This window comes from Caretta caretta, chromosome 1 (assembly GCF_965140235.1).
Source record: "Caretta caretta isolate rCarCar2 chromosome 1, rCarCar1.hap1, whole genome shotgun sequence".
Taxonomy (NCBI): domain Eukaryota; kingdom Metazoa; phylum Chordata; order Testudines; family Cheloniidae; genus Caretta; species Caretta caretta.
In genome coordinates this window covers 133,320,022-133,342,694 of record NC_134206.1, presented here as the reverse complement: position 1 = coordinate 133,342,694, position 22,673 = coordinate 133,320,022, and the positions used below count along the sequence as shown (strand labels likewise).

At 41.5% G+C, this 22,673-nt stretch overlaps 1 protein-coding gene across 10 annotated transcripts in view; it reads right to left on the bottom strand.

Moving 5' to 3' along the window:
* SHROOM2 (shroom family member 2) overlaps window positions 1-22,673 on the bottom strand; it is a 186,727-nt gene that overhangs the window by 8,853 nt on the left and 155,201 nt on the right. For 7 of the 10 annotated variants that reach the window (XM_048860485.2, XM_048860494.2, XM_075131206.1 and 4 more), the window contains 4 exons: window positions 21,719-21,796; window positions 20,077-20,826; window positions 7,072-7,623; window positions 4,515-4,698 (listed from right to left, as the gene is read on the bottom strand). In XM_048860485.2, the coding sequence (XP_048716442.1) occupies window positions 4,515-4,698; window positions 7,072-7,623; window positions 20,077-20,826; window positions 21,719-21,796 (1,564 nt within the window). The remainder of the gene's footprint in view (window positions 1-4,514; window positions 4,699-7,071; window positions 7,624-20,076; window positions 20,827-21,718; window positions 21,797-22,673) is intronic. The other 3 variants (XM_048860504.2, XM_075131218.1, XM_048860534.2) reach the window with 1 other exon arrangement.

The following is a 22,673-nucleotide window of genomic DNA, read 5'->3' as shown; positions in this document are numbered from 1 at the left end:
TTCACCACCATGGCAGAAGACAAGATGTCCTTTGGAGCTCACTACTGCTATTCCTTAGATCGGCTTCCAATTCCAAAAGCCGATTACTGAGTAACAAAAGTACTCTCTCCTCCTCAAAGACTATCCCCACAGCACTCTCAAGCATAACCGTTCTTGGGGTGGAGGCTAATGGTGCTAAGCAAAATATGGGCATAAAAAGCTAGGTCTTCCACATGGCAGGTTAATACTAACACATGGCCTGCTACGCTGTTGGGATCTTTTACTTCCTGCCAGGCTGGGCCCAGCTCCCTGCTCCAAGAGTTGTGACCTAGCGCATAGAGTTGCAGCGCTACTCAAGTTTGGCCCAGCTGCAACTCTGTCATCATGTGGGGTGGTGCTGCAATTCCATCTGCCAGGTAGCAATGCCCGGGGTGGGAAGCCGGGCACCAACCCTGCGGAACAACGGCTGCAGGAGCCACTGCTGTTGGGTGAGTTTTTCATTTTATGTTATTTTTTATATTTCCCCCCCTTTATTTCATGCTATTTTGTATTTGTGAAAAACACAGGGCTCAACTAATTAGTACTTCTACAGCACCTTCCATCAAAAGGTCTCAGAGTACCCCCAAAAACAAGGCCCCTAACATCCTGGTGAGGTAAGTATTATTTCCATTTGATAGAGAGGGAAACAGACTTGCCCCGGTCATGCAGTGAGTCACTGTCAGAGCAGAACCAGAGCCCCAGTCTCCCGACTGTGTTCTCTGCTGTTACCATGCTGCCTCCCTAAAAAAATTCATCCTTTGGGCTGGGGTCTTATATGCCTGTAAAGGACAACAGCATGCCTCATCTTTCTGTAAATATTAATAATTTTTCACCTGTTAGTGTCGATTTTTAATGCAGGCTACATAGTCTGAGATGTTAAGTGGTATTGCAAAATAATTACCATGTTTGTTTTTCTTTTAAGTTTCTTGATTTCGTGGCACACTCGTTGGGAACTCTGATTTCAACCAACCAATTGAATACGTACAATTAAACAGAAACCCATCCCTGTTTCCCAGGAATATGTTACTGACCCTTACACTATACACAGGAAGGTATAGCCATCTGCAGAGTAACACAGAGTAAGCACTGACAGTTTGTTTTGGGAACCCCCAAAACTCAGCCACCCTAACAGAGGCCAACTGTAGCTTAAAACCTAACAAAGAGTACTTCTGAAATCAAACATATGGATTATCAGGGCAGGCTCTATCTTGTTTTGATTTAATATTCTCAGGCCAGGTTAATCTGTATCGGGGTTATCTGTTTGTCTGGGTGTCCAAAAGATTAAGGTAGCAAGCAGTTTTACAGATGCATGCTCTACTAACGGATTAATCGGAAGGATTTGATTTTTTGTTCCCTCCTAAATGCAAATGAAGTTTGATTTGGATTAACTGGGTCAGGCTGCTGTAGACCTATTTCCTAGAATGCCATGCAATTTAATAATCCTACTATTTTATTACAAGATGCATGATTAAATATAGTCATGCTCTGTGCTATATTGCCCTCCTAATATGCCTAAAACTAGTCATGGAAGGACCACCTTAAATGTGAGGAAGGTAGATCAGTATACATGCACATAACCTTTCTTCTAAGACTGTAAGTAGACACATCAATTTTGATGTGGACACATATTCATTGGGAACTGAATTGAGATGATTAACTCTTTCCACACAAACCACCAGAGGAAGATGATTTTGAACTCACTACTGACCTTTGCTAAATATGAATATGGGACCTACAAAACAGATTAAAAACTACATATCCCATTAAAAAGAAAAGGAGTACTTGTGGCACCTTAGAGACTAACCAATTTATTTGAGCATGAGCTTTCGTGAGCTACAGCTCACTTCATCGGATGCATACCGTGGAAACTGCCTAATATCCCATTAGTAATCCACTGAGCCATAATGTCTTCCTGACATCAATTACAGTTTTGAAATGGGATGGGGGTGAACTGTAGCTACCAAGTTTATTAGTGTAGACCAGACCACATGGACCTGATTTTCCGGAATCCTTGTTACTTTGAATAGTAGCAGAGAAATGGACTGCACCCTTGTTAATTTCACTCAGCAGCAGCTTACCAAAGCAAAGCTATCAGCAGCAGCAGAGGAGATTGTACTCTCTCTCTGCAGGCTTGGGAAGACAGCACTGCACTGGTTTTACACTTGTGGGTTTACACTCAGTTCTCTGCCTCATTTCACACTAGATTCATGTCTGAAAAGACTATAAAACCTCTCACTCGCCGCAAGCAGATTTTTCAAACCCAATATAACTTCAAGGTCCCTTTTATTGCCTTCCTACATCAGTTCAAATCCATTTGTATTATATTTGTGCCAAGCATATTGTTCCTCAATAAACATATTGCTTTACGTGACCACAACATTTCACTTATTAGGGAGATTGTCTCTAATTATTTGTAATAGACATGCGCAATTTCTCTGCATAAAATCCCCACACCCATCCTGAGTGTTCATCAACATTTTATTATTTTAAAATAAATAAGAGAACAGCAAGTATATGCTAAACAGAGAATGGCAGGTGTAAACTGGTCCTGGAAAACCCACTGTGAATTCCAGATTGGACTAAAACCACGATTTCTCGTAACAGAACTGGTGAGTTTCAATGAAGTAACAAACAGGTTCAAAGCATACAGTGTCTCTTTTAGTAGACTGACACATAAATGACAATCAAGCTTTCAGGCCCCAAAGGCCCTTTTTTCAGCAGCTGGCAGTTATGTGAAATTGGACCATGTTATAGATCTTGGCAGTTTTATAAGGATGGCTTGACCCATTTACTGTGATTTGCATACACTGGCATGACGAGATCTAAGATGAAAGCCTGCTGGATTGAGAGCTCACATTCCACTGCATGCAAAGGAGCAGATGGGTGAGTAAACAGGAATGTGTATATCACAGACATGAGAGAGGGAGGGTGTCTAGTACCGCTATACATGGACATACTTCTCAGCTTGTATAATCTGTGTTTAGTGGTGTGGGGGAAGCGATGAAGAGAAATATGTTTTTCATGTAAACAGACACCACCACAAATAAAGAACATTTTGACTTAGACGCTTGTGAATTGTCATTCTCAATTTCTAACTTGTGCACTTTTTTTGTCAGACAACATGACCTAACAATTTTTCTGTCTAAATCAATGAAAACAAAACAAACAATTATTGGCATTACAAGGACCACATAAAACGAAGCAAGAATAATTAATGCTCTTCTCTAGTCTAGTAAATTGCTTCAAACTGCAATGGAATCCTTGGCATATATGAACAGTTTTTAAAAACAATTTCCCTTTTATTCAATTGAAGGTCATTCCTACCGGTTTTGATTACTAAACGAACACTGGAGGTTGATCGTGACAGTTTACGTTCACTAAAGAAGATATCCCGGAACTGAAGGCTGCTTCTTCCCTGGTATTGCTGTTTTAAGTAAATATAGTTAAAACTAGACCACTTAACACAGAAACAGATGGCTGAATAGCACAACAGATGATTTCCCCCAGTTTCTCATGACTGGGAAGCAAGGCTAAAATCTATTTGTGCCAAATCACAAATGAATAGAATCTGGTGCTTTCAATCTAACTAAGACGACACACACTGTACAACCATCACAAAATCACCACTTCACACAGATTCTCAGCACTGGAATACTATGCAGGTCAAGACTAAGGGTATGTCTACACTGGAAACTTCAAAGCGCTGCCATAGGAATGCTCCCACAGCAGCGCTTTGAAGTGCGAGTGTGGTCGCGCGTGAGCGAGCTCTCCCAGCGCTCCTGGTAATCCACCTCCACGAGGGGATAAGCTCCGAGAGCTGGGAGAGTGGCTCCCGGCGCTCGGAGCCTGTCTACACTAGCGCTTTAAAGCGCTCTGACTTGCCGTGCTCAGGGGGATGATTTTTCACACCTCTGAGCCAGCAAGTTAGAGCGCTATCAAATGTAAGTGTAGACAAGCCCTAAGGTGCCACAGGGATGTGTGTGTGTGTACGTGTGTGTAGGGGATTGTGGTTAATGGTGTGAGCTGAGCACCCACCAAACTGCCTATCTAGCTCCAGCAATGTTAGCAGGCTCTTGCTTTCATGAGCAATAACAAAAAATTGACAGAAGACAGATGGCCTAATTTTCAAAAGCCTAGAGAAATCCAAGGGCCCACTGAGTCCAGTGGGATTTGTGGGTGCTCAGCAACTCTTTCTCAAAGCACACTTCTCTTACACACAGATACTCTCAGGTGGAAAGGTTCTACAGAAAAAGACAAAAACATACACACAAAGATTTTAAAAATATGCCCGTTTGTCTAAAGTTAGGTTCCTCGGTCCAGAGCTAGACACAAAAATAAGTGACTTGATCTTTCAAAACTGCTGAGCACCCAGGAAATCCCACTGGCTTAAAACCAGGCCTCTTATTTAGATGCTTACCTGTGAATTTAGGAGCTTAATTTGAGGCATCCAGGTTTGAAAATCCTATTAAATATTTCAAAGGGCAAAACTGTGTTACCTTCTTTTCTGACAAGTCATGGTCAAGCTCATCTTCAGAATCCTCTTCGCTCTGCTGCTGCTGTTGCTGCTGCTCCTGCATGTCCTTCATTTTAATCAGCAATTCTGCTTTTGGTGCAGATGTGCTGTAGTAAGTGGAATTGGTTGTCAAGGAGATGGCAGAAGGCATGCCCTGCTCCTCTTTCCTGGTAAAAAAAACAGTCATAACTTTAATTAACTGCCTGACATCCTGAGCACTGAAAAGAGAGAACAGTCTTTCAAACCCATCATTTTGCCAAGTAAATGGACTGTTTAATGGAAAGATGATAACTATGGCAACAATGCAGGGTCAAATGTCGGAGGAAAAATTGCCACACTGGAAGTCACAAAAGCTAGTTATCAACTTAGGCAATTAAAAGGAACTAGCAAAGCCTCCAGCTGGAAGCAATTATTCGCAGTCTGTCTTTTAATTGCACTTTGTAACAGTGATTAAATCATTATTTACTATTCTTGATTAAACAGGCATTGGTATGAAGGCAATGGTTTTGTCTACATCTGTGCTCTCACTGGTTAGTGATTCCATAATCCTCAAAACACATCTTCTGGTGAAAATGCAGCAGACCACATTTCATTTTTTCCATTATGAACCTTAAAGATCCTATTACTTTATGCAACACTCTCTTGATTAGTTGAAAAGTGGTCTTTATGGGGATTTTAAGAGACTCAGGAAGCAGAGTAATAAAACCAGAAATATTAGCAATGATCAACAATACCAAAAATACCACAGCGGATGAAGCAGTACTGAATTTTCAAAATGCATTTAGTAAACATTTTTAAAGTGAAAGAATTAGGACACTGTTAACGACATGATTAAAATTCATAACTGGTCAAGGCAGTGCTTTAAGAAACATAAATTTAAAATCCTTTTCTTCTCTATTTTCTGTCTGAACTCCCCCATCTCTTGACTGGCACACTGTTATGCAAGCATGACTATCTCCAGCTCCAAATTAATTCAATGGAATTAGCAGGATTCAAAAAAGAATCAGACATTTACATAAGTAAGAAGAATACCCAATATTATAATAGTAAAACAAAACCAAGACATTTAGAAGGGATATAAACCTTCATGCTTCTGGGCATAGAGTGGCCTCTAACTGTTGGAGGTCAGGCAAAAACTTTCTCCGAGGGCAGATTATCCCACATTTATTTATTACAGGCTTTTTTGCATCTTCCTCTGTAGTGCTTGGTGCTGGTCACTGTTGGAGGTAGAATATTGGATTAGATCAGTGGTTCTCAACCTGCGGGCTGCTTGCGGCCTGATCAGGACACAGATTCGGCCCATGTGACATCCTCAAGGCCATACAGGTAGTATTGTGTGGATGTGGCACACAACCCAGAGAACTGCATATGTGGCCCACAATGGTAAAGAGGTTGAGAACCACTGCTTTGATCCAGTATGGCAGTGCCTGTGTTCCTGAGTGTGCATGATTGTTAACAGTTCTAGAAAAAGACTGCTTCCCTAGATCCAGAGACCAGCTATAACAAGGACAGTGACAATGCAAGCTTCTCCATAACCCCATCCAGTATTGAGTCTTCAACCTGGAGGGCCCTGCCTTTGAGATTAGGAATATGTCTCTGCTGAGATTGCTCACAGGATTCCAGTAAATATCAACTGTGATGAAAAATTTTGCGATGTCAGCATCTGTCCACTAGCAAACAAAAAAAACCTTGGTATAGAGAAGCCTTCACCATTAATGTGAGAGAAACCTAAACCAAGTTTGTCTCACACAGGCAGAAATTTTGATGCAACAGCCTTCAAGTTCCACTTTAAAAAGCACTACGATAACCTCAGTGCCATTATCTGTGAGAACTCCTAGAAACGGTTTTTAAAAGTTCCCATAGCGTATTGATTATAACCACGCTTCAGGCTACCAAATTCAGGGCATTACACAATATAAGGTTTCTCATCGAACTTCAGGACAAAATTGTATCTGAAATTGCACCAACACTCAGAGATCAAAGATCTGTATGATTCAACTGCTTTTTTGTTATATTTTACTGTTCTGTTCCCATTCTCAACTAGGTAATAACAGGTTACTTTGATCCAGGTTATATTATCTATGTTCATTTTAAGTTTTCTTTGTAAGCCGTCTTGATATTATAAATACTAAAACGTTGCTCCTTTCCCTGTCTGGACCTCATCACACTGGATGGTCTTAGTGAAATTTCTAAAGCCTTTGAGAATTGTCTCATGATAGAATTCTAATTGTTCCTTCCCAAACTCCCTTATGTGATTGTTTAGCTTTTCCCAGTTTGGTTGTGGTGTAATGTAATAAATATATTACACCATAACTAACTTGTACAGAGCTTAACATATATATGTTCTTTGCAATAGGACTCTAATTTTTGCTCCTGTGATTATTGATCTGGTCAATAAATAACACTGCCAAAAATGCCATTTTAATGGGAATACCTAAAAATGAACAATATGAAGAAGGATCCTTAAATGTTTAGGGAAAAATACAAAGTTGGACAGCAACAAGGGAAAGGTCACTGGATTGTGGAAACACTTTACTCACTTTTCCTCTGCAATTTTTGGAGAAGGAACTTTTGGTAGGAGCTTTCTGCGTTGTTGAGCTTCTTCTAAGAGGTGTTCGTCTTTAGGGAAGATTCCCACCATCAGATCCATCGTAGTTTTTATTTTCACATTAGGATCCAAAATATCTGCTAGAGATTTATCTTTTCCCACAATCTCTCTGGCTAGTTCCTCAGACTTCCAGTCTTCAAAGGTCTTCTCTTTGGCCTTCACGTAGCTGATTACAGGGATGGAGGCATCACTGTCCTTCAAGTTGTTCCCAAGTGCTTCGGCTGATTGTGGGTCAGGGAGTCTGGTTTTGCTCTCAGGCTCTGGTTCTACACCCTGCCTTGTGTAAGCACAGAAACGTGAGTAGGATTGCTCAGAAGTACTGAGTGTTTTAATCTGGTCCTTCTCCAAACCACTAGGTAAGGCAGGAGGCTCCATGGTGCTCACGAGGTTCTGGCGACTTTCCTTCTCTGCATTGCTCTCAGAATGAACTATCTTGATGGGAACCATTTTTACTGTAGTGTTGTTATCTATCACCCTTTCAATTCTGGAAAAAAAGAAAGGGAAATTAACTGTTGTAAATTCAAGATCTTTTGATGCTGATTCTTATCCATAAAAAGGGAAAAGGTCTGTCTGTATGCTAACAAAGATCAATTTATTAATACAAGGAAACCTTTTCTCATATCACATCTCAAACCCTCAACTTAGGGATCTACCTTTTCTCAGACATTTTAAAAGTAAATTATTATTTCACTTACACAGATCTCCAGCATTAGCCTCACACTACATAAAACATGACTTCTCTATAGGCTACAGGACTGACAAAGTACAATACTTACACCTGTCTTGAAACAGTTCAAAACATGAGTTTATAAAAAAAATGCATTTTTTAAAAATACCCTGCACATAAAATATGAAAGTCTCATAATCAGAACCTAGTTTATCTTTGCATAAATAGAAAAAAAGGAAGAAAAAATGAGAAAGAAGGAAAGAAGAAGAAAAAACAGCTACTCAAAAAAGAATAATTATATTTAAGCCTAAGTTTTTGTCACGGGTATTTTTAATAAAGATCATGGACAGGTCATGGGCAATAATGAAAAATTCACGGAAGCCTGTGACCTGTCCTTGACTGTTACTGAGAATCTCCATGACAAAATGAGTAGCCTGGGCAACCGGGGGAGAGGGGGAAGAGGTTGGGAGCTCCGGGCTCCCCCTCTGCTGGCAGTTCCCCCCGCCTCCTGCAGCGGCTGGGAGGTCTAGGGATCCCCCCTGCTGCCCACAGTGGCCGGGAGCAGCGGGGGTCCCTCTTGCCGGCGGGGGTCTCCCCTGCTGTCCGCAGCGGATGGGAGCAGCGGGGATCCCCCTTGCTGCCGGGTACCCCATGCCGCCTGCGGTGGCCGGGAGTGGTGGAGGTCCCTCTGCCACCCTCAGCGGCCAGGAGCAGTGGGGATTCCCCCTGATGTCCGCGGGGAAGGTGGGGTATGGGGGAGCGGCGGGAGTCCCCCTTGCTGACCGTGGCGACCAGGAGCTGCGGGGTACCTGCAGCTCCCAGCCAGCACTCGCTGAAATCATGGAGGTCTTTGGAAGTCATGGATTCCGTGACTTCCATGACTAAATCAGAGCCTTAATTATATTCAATTCTGCATTGTTTTGTCAGTGACAGCCTATTGCAGGGATCCTCTAATATATACTACTGAGCTATCTTGTGCTTAAGACAAGACATTCAATCAAGAACATATCTTTTTTAATGGTAATTTAGATTTTAAATTAGAAAATAACATGTTAGATAAACAGCAGCTCTGTTTACACTACTGGAGTGTGTGTGCTGTATGTACAATATAAAACCAAAACACAGATGGGGTGGTTTCAAGTTTGAAGAAAGTTTAAAATTATTGCTTTAATGTTGTGGGTTTGGAAGGTTTAGCCCAAGTAAAGGAACACTGGTAAAATATCTGGTTTCTGCTAGCTGGCTTTCTTTTAGATTAGTGACTGAGAGACATACACATATTGCTGCTTGGCTATATGTGTGGGTGTGTCCCAGAAGTAAAAATAAAGCTATACTTTACTGTACTTTCATGGAGAACAGAAAATAAGTCAATATTGTACTCCTCTGCAGCAGTAATCTATATATTTATATTTGTGTCTGTATGAATATACAGACTATATTACACACATTCACTCACCCCTATATGAAATGACATATATAGGTGATATTTTGACTATACTGTATATGCAATATTCTGATAGATCTAAAAAAGAATTCTTCTTAAAATAAGGGGAAAAATCCTTCTACAGTAAGGATCTTTTCAGACTGTCAGTTGTTTTGGAAAGTTCACACTCAACTCTGTCTTTCACGCCAAGCTCTCTCAGCTCACGATTCAGCAAATCACTTAAGCATGTGTTTAAGAACCAGTGACTTCAATTGGACTTATGCACAAAGGACATGTTTAAGAGCTTTGCTGAAAAAGGACCTTATTTCTTTTTTCTTAAAAAAAAAAATCATAAGGAAGAAAAAAACCCACCTTAAAAATGAAAGACAAGAATTCTACACTAAAATAGCAAGCATCAGTCGAGTGATAGTGTTATCACACTGCCCAGTATCAAATATATATGGTGAGATTTTCTAGAGTGCTAAGCATTACTATAACTCTGATCTACCCAAAGTCAGTGGTAAAATTCCTTTTGACTTCAGCGGGAACAGAGAGAGACGCTGGGTGCTTTTGAAAATCTCCTCTGAAGCACATTCAAACTGATGCATGCACATACACACCCATGAAACCCATTACATATTTCCTAATCTAGTGTATGAAATTCCAGATCCTCATATAAACTACACTTATGGCTATCACTAAGCTGAACCCACAAAATGGCATAATTGTTTCCATAGCATAAATTATTGAAGAGTGGCTGCTGCTGCTCTGTGGTAAATGTTGAAGCCAGCATCCCATCATAATCCCAGTTTTTATTATCTCCTAATGACCCCAAAAAAGAAAGTGATCCCACGAAATCTGGCATCCAGCCTCTTGAACTTGAGTATAGAGATTTTCACAGAAATTTAGTAAAATTCAGAAAATAAAGGTGTATTAAAATGTTTTGCCCAACTATGAGTGGTTTCTAAGCCACTACATACAGGGAGCTAAAACAATTATTGTGCAAGAAAATTGAATTCATTTTGGTGGCACCTATTCCAGAAGCTTACATGTGAGATACAATTATCATTATCTGCAAATTATGAATTTTGAGGGTTTTTTGTTTTTTTTCCAAATAAAAGTTTTGAAAGCAGCTTGGCTATGGAAACTTCCCCACAGTTCACTTAGTCAGAAGTTCCCTAAATTAATGTGTGAGTGTGGGGGGAAAGGGAATATGTGGGGGATAGGGGACTGGGGAGAAATGCGGAGGAGAAAGAATCAGATATAGAGCCGGGGCAAAGGACCAGAAGAGACATGGATTGGGTGGGGATCACACAGTAGGATTGCAGGTAGGTATCTTCTCTGCTTTTTGAATGACCATGTACTAGGCAGGAGGGGGGCAAAAAGTTGTACTCCTGTGGGAATTCTGTGCCATTGCACAATGCAGAATTTTGCAGAAAATGGTGTACGTGCAAAATTTCCTTCTCTCCTCCCCCCAATGAGCTGCAGAGATGTTGGCCATCACTAGGGGCCGCTGGACCCGGCATAGTGCAGCTTGCAAATAGAAGACAAGGCTAGGGGGAAGTGGGAGGGAACTGGAGGGTTCCTAGCAGCTGCAGTTCCCAGCACGTCCTGAAGAAAGGACTTGGCACGCAGGAAACTCCGTGCAAGCCTGGGACCCAACATCAGGCTGTTTCTCCCTCTGGATACTTGGGCTCTGGGGGGTAGAGGGTGTGAGTGTCTGGGCTGGGGGGGGAGCGTTGGACTCTGGGGGTACAGGGTGAGAGTGTCTGGGCCGGGGGGGAGGGGCGGGCACGCAGCTAGGCTCTGGCGAGGAAGGAGGTGATAATGTCTTTGCTGAGGGGGCAGGGGCGGGCACGCAGCTAGGCTCTGGCGAGGAAGGAGGTGAGAATGTCTTTGCTGAGGGGGCAGGGCTGGGCTCTGGGGGGAATGAGGTGTGAGTGTCTGGCCCCCCGGCTGGGCCCTGGAGGGGGAGGGGGCAGAGAAACAGGAACTGGGTTTTCATAGGGGTTTCTTTAACTCTCTACTCCTGGGGAATTATTGTGTGTGTGTGTCTGTATTGTTACAGATATACTTGCTGACAGGTATTTTGAAATAAATTACCAAAATAATTGAAACTGGCGTGATTATGTAGTGTTATTTTGACAAATACAATTTGCAGAATTTTCAAATATTGTGTGTAGAATTTAATTAATTTTTTGGTGCAGAATTTTTAATTTTGGAGCACTGAATTCCCTCAGGAGTAAAAGTAGGGGGAAACGGATTGGCAGAATATGGAGGGGATGACTGAAGGGGAGTAGGGCAGGGGAAAAAGGCATGGAATGAGGTTGGACGTGACGGGGGATGCACAAAGAATGTGTGCGCAAGGGAAGGCACCAATACAGGTGCAGAGACCTTGAGGAGGTATCGATCGGAGTGCAAAGAACCTGGGGAGGAGCTTGGGGAGTGGAAGGACGATACTACGGCACTCTAAGAGGCAGAGGACATAGAGGTGGGGGCAGAGGATAGCAGACTTTGGAGAGGTGGAGTTACGGAAGGTGGGTGCAGGGGATTGGGGAAGGCATGCATCCGTGGATGGATGGAAAAGTGGAGTCTTAAACAGGTTAAATATCTAGAATAAGTTAAATGCCTAGAGCTGCTCATATGATGAAAGCTTCCCCCTCTTCTCCACACCCCTTCATACCCTGCCCTGATATCACTCCCCTCTGCACATACACCTTCCATGGACTTGCTAAAATCTGCAGAAGAGGAGCTGGGTTTGAGTGGGATCTCTTAAGAGACCCTGTCTGTTGGAGCATGGCTTTTCTCACCTCCTCTCCCTATGTGCTAATCCAATTTACATTTTTGGTGCCCATTAAGAAAACAGGGAAAATCACGAACAAACAACAAAAATATAGTTGAAGAGTTCAGGTTGAAAGAGTGCTTGAATGGAGTCCAGCCAAGGCTCCCTCCTACCCCAAACTGCGCTCTCCTGACAAAAATTCTATACTTGTTAAAAGACCTGCAAGATGTACAGGTAAGGGAACCAGCCTGCTCCTTACTGCCCCATGCAAACTTAACCCATTCAAACTTAACTTTGCCCCCTGGTTTTGTCCTACAACGAAATATGCTGTTGAGAACACACTGCTGATTTTACATATTAAGACAGATTGTCCACACTCCCTAAGGGATATGGACAGCCAAATCTTATTAAGATTAGTGGAAATTGGGCATCCAAATCCCAATGACATTTTGTGAGCAGTCAGTCTAAATATGTAGTCAAGATTTCCAAAGAGGCATAATCCCAGGGCATACAAGTTATTGGATTCAATGCTAGGGTAGGTAACTGGGTGAAATTCTATGGCCTGTGATATATAAAGGGGTCAGACTAGTTTGTCCCTTCTGCCTTAAAAATCCATGAAGCCACATGAACACTAAAGAAGGTTTTCTCACAGTATGATGTGTTGGTCAACTAGAAGAATGTCCATAGGAATAAAAAGAGTGGAATGACTGACAAGGTTTTGTGTGTGATAAGCTGGTTTTGGATCTTGTATGGTTATATAAGTATGTGGAAAGGGTAGAGAGTTTTGAGACGGAGGTAAAGGGGCCTGCAAAGGTATGGAGAGGTATGCAGAACAGGATTGCTTACAGGTTTGGATATTTAATCATATTAACTATATTGTTTAGAAATTAATACACACAAGATTCTTTTTCGTAGCAAGCTATTCAATAGCTTACTGGAAATGTATCTCTTAAATATAAATGGGACTATGTAATATTCCTGCCCTTTATTTTGTAATTGGCATTTTTGTGTGTGCAAATTTAAGGATTCAAAGTTAAAGTTGGATGGGCAGCATAAGTCAGGTGGGGCAATGGTAAATGAAGGAGAATTATATGGAAGTGGAGAACTATTAAATTCCAAATTTACTAATTATTGTGGCATTTTTGAAGAGTATTTGGTTAAAAAAGTATAATTTTACTGGAAATACTTTGAAATGCACTCTCAACCTTCACTCTTTTAAGAAAGTTTTCAATTCTAATATATTGTACACACCATAAGTACAGTGTATTTCTCCATGCAATAAAATAATTCTAGCTACGATGATGCAGAAATTGTCATGCCTATCCAATTTACATTATCAGCAAGACATCTTCCCTACAGAAAGGCAGATATGTATTAACAGTACCAGACACTAGAAGCCTACATTACACACACTAACATTCCTGAAAACTGGCATGCAAGGAATCAGAACGTGTTAAGCATCATTGTTAAATTGTATATTTATGCTAAACTACGCAATGTATTCCACTTATGAAATAAATATAGTAAAGAACAGAGATATGACACACATTTTCCCACTTGTTACAGTAACTGTTTCATTAGATGAGTAATTTGAGGACAATAAATTGTATACATACTCAAGGACAGTGGTAGAGATTTTTGAAGTGTTAATGGAAGATGTATGGCTAAATCCCCATACACTGCTTTCAAAATGTCAACCAATATATGTGCATATAATCAGGCACATTGACATCAAAGTTGTGTAAAAAGGCAATGCCAAATAAACTTAATTTACCATGTATTCTTCAATATCCATTCACAATGCAGTACGGTAAGGAACTCATTACTGTAATTCACCACTGTACCTAAGGATTGGAGATCATGTGATATATTTCACCTATTGTAATAAGAATAGTCACGCTGGGTCAGACCAATGGTCCATCATGTCTTTTGACAGTATTCTGTCTTTTGACAGTGGCTAGTGTCCAATGCTTCAGAGAGAATGAACAGAACAGTCTATTATTATCAAATAATCCATCCCCTGTTATTCAGTCCCGGTAGGGTTGCCAGCCCTCCAGGATAGTCCTGGAGGCTCCAGGAATTAAAGTTTAATCTTTAATAAAAGATTATGTAATTTGATGAAACCTCCAGGAATATGAAAAGGAGTACTAGTGGCACCTTAGAGACTAACCAATTTATTTGAGCATAAGCTTTCATGAGCTACAGCTCACTTCATCGGATGCATTCAGTGGAAAATACAGTGAGGAGATTTATATACACACAGAACATGAAAAAATGAGTGTTATCATACACATTGTAAGGAGAGTGATCACTTAAGATGAGCTATTACCAGCAGGAGAGCGGGGGGAGGGGGAGGAGAAAACCTTTTGTAGTGATAATCAAGGTGGGCCATTGCCAGCAGTTAACAGAAACGTCTGAGGAGCAGTGGGGGGTGGGGGAAATAAACATGGGGAAATACTTTTACTTTGTGTAATGAAACCTCCACTCCCAGTCTCTATTCAAGCCTAAGTTAAATTGTATCCAGTTTTCAAATTAATTCCAATTCAACAGTCTCTCGCTGGAGTCCGTTTCTGAAGTCTTTTTGTTCTAATATTGCGACCTTTAGGTCTGAAATCGAGTGACCAGAGAGATTGAAGTGTTCTCCGACTGGTTTATGAATGTTATAATTCTTGACATCTGATTTGTGTCCATTTATTCTTTTATGTAGAGACTGTCCACTTTGACCAATGAACATGGCAGAGGGGCATTGCTTGCACATGATGGCATATATCACATGGTAGATGTGCAGGTGAACGAGCCTCTGATAGTGTGGCTGATGTGATTAGGCCCTATGATGGTGTCCCCTGAATAGATATGTGGACACAGTTGGCAACGGGCTTTGTTGCAAGGATAGGTTCCTGGGTTAGTGGTTCTGTTGTGTGGTTGCTGGTGAGTATTTGCTTCAGGTTGGGGGGCTGTCTGTAAGCAAGGACTGGCCTGTCTCCCAAGATTTGTGAGAGTGATGGGTCGTCCTTCAGGATAGGTTGTAGATCCTTGATGATGCGTTGGAGAGGTTTTAGTTGGGGGCTGAAGGTGATGGCTAGTGGCGTTCTGTTATTATCTTTGTTGGGCCTGTCCTGTAGTAGGTGACTTCTGGGTACTCTTCTGGCTCTGTCAATTTGTTTCTTCACTTCAGCAGGTGGGTACTGTAGTTGTAAGAATGCTTGATAGAGATCTTGTAGGTGTTTGTCTCTGTCTGAGGGGTTGGAGCAAATGCGGTTGTATCGTAGAGCTTGGTTGTAGACGATGGATCATGTGGTGTGGTCTGGGTGAAAGCTGGAGGCATGTAGGTAGGAATAGCGGTCAGTAGGTTTCCAGTATAGGGTGGTGTTTATGTGACCATCGCTTATTGGCACCGTAGTGTCCAGGAAGTGGATCTCTTGTGTGGAGTGGTCCAGGCTGAGGTTGATGGTGGGATGGAAATTTGTTGAAATCATGGTGGAATTCCTCAAGGGCTTCTTTTCCATGGGTCCAGATGATGAAGATGTCATCAATATAGTACAAGTAGAGTAAGGGCATTAGGGGACGAGAAGCGTTGTTCTAAGTCAGCCATAAAAATGTTGGCATACTGTGGGGCCATGCAGGTACCCATAGCAGTGCCGCTGATTTGAAGGTATACATTGTCCCCAAATATGAAATAGTTATGGGTGAGGACAAAGTCACAAAGTTCAGCCACCAGGTTTGCTGTGACATTATCGGGGATACTGTTCCTGACGGCTTGTAGTCCATCTTTGTGTGGAATGTTGTTGTAGAGGGCTTCTACATCCATAGTGGCCAGGATGGTGTTTTCAGGAAGATCACCGATGGATTATAGGTGATCCTCAGGAAGTCAGTGGTGTCTCAAAGATAGCTGGGAGTGCTGGTAGCGTAGGGCCTGAGGAGGGAGTCTACATAGCCAGACAATCCTGCTGTCAGGGTGCCAATGCCTGAGATGATGGGGCGTATAGAATGCCCCAGGTCATCCAACCAAAATTGGCAACCCTAGCTTCTGTCAGTCAGAGGTTTAGGGACACCCAGAGCATGGGGTTGCATCCCTGACCATCTTGGTTAATAACCATGGATGGACCTATCCTCCATGAAGTTATCTAATTCTTTTTTTAACCCAGTTATACTTTTTTGCCTTCACAGCATCTCCTGGCAATGAGTTCCACAGGTTGACTGTGCATTGTGTGAAGACGTTCTTCCTTATGTTTGTTTTAAATGTGCTGTCTATTAATTTCACTGGATGACCCATGGTCCTTATATTATGTGAAGGGGTAAATAACACTTCCTTATTCACTTTCTCTACATCATTCATGATTTTATAGACCTCTATCATCTCCTCCCTTAGTCATCTCGTCTCTAAACTGAATAGTCCCAGTCTTTTTAATCTCTCCGCACATGGAAGCTGTTCCATGCTCCTAATAATTTTTGTAGTCCTTCCCTGTACCTTTTCCAATGCCAATATATCTTTTTTGAGATGGGGCAACCAGAACTGCATGCTATATTCAAGGAGTGGATGTACATGGATTTATAAGGGCATTATGATATTTTCCCTCTTATCATCTATCCCTTCCCTAATGGCTTGTATCATTGTTTGCTTTTTTCATTGCCACTGCACATTGAATAGATGTGTAAGCAGTGTCAGGATGAGCTCCACCCTGACATCTGGTGGTGAGGTGTGGCAAGTTGTGGAAAAGAACTTCAGGGGCTGATCTCATTTGCATAGGCACACCCACTCCACCTAGAATGAGGCCATAGCTGCCCAAATGGTCACTTTATTGGGGCAGGAAGAATAAATTGTTATTACCCTGACTATAGGAACTGTGCTTGGAACTGTACTTGGCCTTTTGTTATGATGGAGAGACTCACCATCAACTAAGTAGCACTCGCTAGGCAAGGGTCATGGGTTCCAAAACTCTGTGAATTGAGAGAGGCTGGGGACAAGTATTAATATTTGGTGGCATGGGCCCCTTGGTGAGGGCCTTACATGCTAATTGCACTTCCTCCTCTCTCCACTGTGGAATATCAGAGTTAATTTTGCTTCCATTAGGAGTCTAGTTACAGGCTGCTGAGCTCACTTTGGGCTAATGATGTACCAGCATTGAGGCTCCCCTACTACAAGCTGAATTCACCAAAGAGCTGAACTGACTAAGAGCTGAAATCACTGAGTGTTGTGTTAAGTAGGGGGGGGGAGCCTGAAGATATATTGTGGAGCAGTTTGCGGGACAGCTGGAGTGCCTTGTGGACAGGCCGGCGGAGCAGTTTGTGGGACGGCGGGAGCTGCTTGTGGGACGCGGAATGGAGCAGTTTGTGGACCGGCTGGTGGAGCAGTTTGTGGGATGGCGGGAACTGCTTGTGGGCAGCAGAGCGGAGCCGAGCAAAGCAGTTCGTGGGGCGGTTGGTGGAGTGGAGCGGAGCGGAGTGAAGGCCTATGGAGCTGTGGGACGGTCAGCTTCAGATCATGTAAGGTGCCCCTCTCTCTCCACCCAGGTTGGGAGGTAAAGCTCTGCAGATAAACTTTCGAACTCTGGGGCTGCCCTGACCAGGGACAGAGACTTTTGGGTCATTGGACTTTTGGGACTCTGGGTGATTTCGGGTTGCTGGACTCAAGAACCAAAGGGAAAGGGCATGCCCCAAATTTGCTTGGGGTGGGTCTTTGCTCATGGGTTGTGAATCCTGTTGGTTGTGTTTCCCCAACATAATGCCACACTGTTTCTCTCTGTTATTAAAAGGCTTTTTGCTACACTCAGACTATGTGCTTGCGAGAGGGGAAGTATTGCCTCTTGGAGGTGCCCAGCGGGGGTGGTATATATGTGTCCCCGGTCACTGGGTGGGGGCTCGAGCTGGTTTGCATTGTGTTATTGGAATGGACCCCCTAGATATTGAACCCGGCCCTTGTTGCTGCCAACTCTGACGGGCAGAAGGGTTACAGATGTTATTAGAGAACTATCCATGATGACTCCTAGATTTCTTTCTTGAGTGGTTACAACTAATTTAGACCCCATCATTTTTTATGTATACTTGGGATTATGTTTTTCAATGTGGATTATTTGGCATTTATCAGTATTGAATTTCATCTGCCATTTTGTTGCCCAGTCAACCAGTTTAGTGAGATCTCTTTGCAGTCAGCTTTGGCCTTAACTATCTTGAGTAATTTTGTATCATCTGCAAATGTTGCCTTGGGTTCACCTGCTTTTCCAGATCATTTATAAATACATTGAATGTGTTTCCTTATTTTGCTTTCTGATGTAACCATCACAGAATTGAGCTGTAGTTTTCAGTACCAGAATTTCCTTGTATTGAACAAAGAAAATACTAGGTCTTTAAAGAAACAAATTATATCAATTTATAATTGATGGATTACAATGCAAGTATTTCAGCAAATTCATGAGCTTAAAACACCCCCCCCCCCAAAAAAAACCCCAAAACAAAACACCCCACACCACACACACATACAAAACTTTAACCTCTGGATTCCTCAAGTTCTTTACTAGGGTAAAACAAATGATTACTGAAGGATACTGTCTTCTAGAGAGGCTTCATTAAAAACAACAGATTTCTGCCACAAAAAGGTGCTCAGAAAAGGAAAAGGTAATTTGCTAGCTGTGAAGTCACATTTTATGAAAATCATGAGGTGCAAAAAATCTAGAAAACATGCAACAGCAACATCAATCTGTCAAAAATTCTTTCATTTTACAAATGCCATTTTTGATCCTGAAAAACTGAAAATAGCCCGGATAAATCTATATCACTACTGTGGAAAATAACCAGACATTCACACAGAGAACACACCGGGAACACATCGAAAGAAAATATATAATTGCTGACCTTTAAAAAAAAATATGCCTCTTTCACTCAGCATAGCAACTCAATACTCATTTAGTGAATATCGTTTGTCTGCACTTTTCAACCATGAATTATAATGTCATATTAAGTGTTTAATGAAAACTTATATTCCTGAGCTTCCTGGAAGGGTTTATTATATAGCAGGAAAATGACTGTTTATGACATTATTGTATGCAATGTTGTTGCAGGGCCCATGTCGGTCCCAGGATATTACAGAGACAAGGTGGGTGAGGACTGGACCAACTTCTGTTGGTGAGAGAGATAAGCTTACACAGAGCTTTTTTTCAGCTCTGGGAAATGTACTCAGAATGTCACAGGTAAATACAAGGTTGTGTTTACTTTGTATTTAACTGTGACACACTGAGTACATTTCCCAGATCTGAAGAGCAGCTCTGTGCAAGCTTGAAACAGAAGTTGGTCCAATAAGATATTACCTCACCCATTTTGCCTCTGTTTATGACATTGGCAGCATGGGATGCCGTACAGCAGATTATGAACCAGCTTATATTTGCTTCAACATCAGACACAAAGTGTATTAAAATGGGGGAGGGAGAAGACTGGTTTACATTCTCTGACATTGGCTTCCGAGTCAGGTGATATAAAAAGTGATGCCACTTGTTAGCAACCATCAGCAGGCTGCTCAGGAATGCCAAGCTGCATTAAAAACTTTTATTTGGAAAAAAAAACAAACAAAAAAACCCCTCAAAATTCATAATTTGCAGATAATGATAAGTGTACCTCACATGTAAGCTTCTGGAATAGGTGCCACCAAAATGGATGCAATTTTCTTGCACAATAATTGTTTTAGCTTCCTGTATGTAGTGGCTTAAAAACCACGCATAGTTGGGCAAAACATTTCATCCCATTTAGATAGTTTCTGTAATGGAAATTCCAGTTAAAATTTTAGAACAGAGAAGCATTTCTATTGATCTACTGTCCTTCAGCAGAAATCAAGACAGACCAGTTGAATGATTCCAATGGAATTAACTGGAATTTCAAATATGGTTTAGATATTTGTTGCAGCAATTGCTATTGCCCTACAGAAGTGTGTCACTTGCAAGACATGCTGGAAAGGTTAATACTGAATAGACCCAAAGGAGGTTTCTTCAAACTTCTTCACTAAAAGCAACAGCCAATTATTAACAAAACCTAACATGGGGGAGGGGCTTCTAAAAGGCACATAATTGTAAAGGCACAATACCTTGCTGGGTTCTCATCCTGGACAGATACAGGAGGCTTGTCAGTCAGCTTCTGTGGAGCAAACTGAGGTGAAGGGGACCTTGATGTCTCCATTCCAGGTTTCTGAAGGTAGCGATACTTTGAAGACAATACAGGTTCAGATTTTAGATGTGCTTTCTCTTCTAAGTGCTGACACACATTCTCTGTGGATGCTGTTTGCCGGAGCCCCTGAGGATGAGCGCTCTTTAGTTTTCCATTGAACGCTGAAGGACTCTGAGTGTAACCCGTAATTACCTCACCAGAGCTGGGGGAAATGGACTGAATGGGCTTGCTGGGTACTGCCAGGAGTGATTCTGAAGAGGTGCTGAGTGAGGTGGAATTGTCCTGACACCTGTATTTATTATCTCGTTTGGGTGGTGGAGGCCTCTGAGGGGCAGGTCCACGTCTCTTGTTCAGCAACGTCAGCTCTGTCCACTGACTTTCCTCTCCTCTGCCTTGTGGCGGACAGGAGTGGCTCTCCTGCAATGTCTGCGGCTCAGAATAAGTGAGAAGGGGCAAGCTGCAATCCTTGCTTTTCTCATTCACGTTTTCCTGGGAGTATCTGTAATCACTGGGCAATGTCCCGGACCTTCCCCTGCTCTCCTGAGACAAGACAATAGGTTGTCTTGTGTGAAATGGTCTAACAGATGCCTTCCATTTGGGTCCTAAATTTTGGTCCAGCTGAGCCCTTTGTTCTCCTAGGTTATCTTCTGGGAATCCTGTATCAGCTTGCCTAGAAACAGAAGAAAAATCATTAGTCAGTTACTGTGCTATTATTTCCTCCTGTGTATTGCTACAGAAGTACTGGGAAGCTTGGAGACAGATGATGTCTGCCATATAATATTAACTAACAGCTACAACCTACTTTAAAATATATATAATATTGTATTTCTAATGTAATGTGAAGAGTCAAAGCACAATGTCGGTCTAAATTAGGTTATTTTGTGTCATGCAATGTGACATAGCTTTGAGTTACCTGAGGCACTACAATGCACATGGTATATCTGAACATGCAAGACAATTTTCTTCTAATTTTTGTGTAAATTAAAAGAATGGTTTCCTTGTATGGCCTTCAACACTCAATTAACATTTCTTTCAATTTCCAAGTAAGTAACGAATGCAGTGTCTAACTAAATGCAGATTATCAAACAAGTTCGCTCTCTATTATTTTAAAATGGCATAGTAGACCACATAATTCACAGCCCTCGTTAATATGGAAAAATTAACATAATCTTGGGGTTTAAATTTGCAGATATAAATTACTGATGCAAAATGAGTGCATACTGACAAAAGCATCAAATACGCTGGTACTGATAGGGTGAGGGAAGAGAGGGGAAGGGATACCTTTTAGAAACAGAAAATAAAGGCACAATATTTTGGATTGAAGTCTATATTAGACTTGACGAATAAATCAGATGGAGTCTTTGTCCCTACAGCATGAAGGATTGCTGTGGCCAACAAGTCCTGTCTCATCTTATACAGATATTTTTGTTTTACTCCAAGTCTGTATTTCTTTTTGCTTTGTAGTCACCATGTTGATGCAACTCAAGGTTGGTGCCAAGAACAAGAAGTATAGTTGAGTTGTGCTCACAAGAGAAAGACATCAGAAAAGAGAGCAAAAATACCTCTGAGACCCAGAAAGAAGGCAGGTTTGTTCTCTGCTTAGGGGAGGCTGGAGAGATACTGTGAGCTGAGAAAAGAAGCTGTAACAGAAAAGTAAAAGGTTTCACAGTCCATTATTTCATTTGTGCCACGGGACCTTTTGTTATCTGTATTTGGAAATGAGACTGGGCAAGTGTAAAAGGGACAACAAGTTTTCCTTTTTAAAAAAAACTGGAATATTTGAGTAATGAAACACAACAAAATGAAATCTGACATCAACGGTTACATTGCCACTTTATCAATCTATTGATCTCAACACGATTCTAAAGTGGAAAGCTTCCTTTACTTATTGCAGGTGTTATTTCCACAGGCATTAAAAAATTAGTGCGTACTCATATTTGATTTCATTTTTAAAAGGCAGCTCAAAATATGCTTATTTCTATTTTAACTTCAAAATGTCACAGTTTTCCACCCGCTTTCTGCCAAAATACCTTACTTTAAAACAGAGGGTTGAAAAACCTAGTACAGGTAATATAAAGATCACCTATTATTAATTTTTTTTTGAGTAAGGCACCAAACCTCCATTTTTCCATATGGCACACTGAGCTTAGTCCCTTGCATCAACTACATCATATTTGAAATTACATTGAAATTATGTTGTGTCACAACATGAAAACTTGATAACTGAATCAAGTCATCACTAGTTCCTCAGTGTGCTGTCTGGAGACAAAGTAGAAAAATTCAAGCTGCGTGGGTGCCATTGCACATTTTATTCAACAGCTGAAGATGCTGTTTTCCCAAGCAGGTCACGGTGGGAGGTAAAACAATGACTCAGTTACCAAAGGTTTGCAGTGCTGATAAGTATAGTACTATAATTTTGTTTCTGTATTTTAAAAACCTCATGTTTCTTTCCTTCTAAGGCGATAAACTGGACAGTGTCTGAAACAAACAAAAGGCCTGATTTCAAGCAAAAAGGTC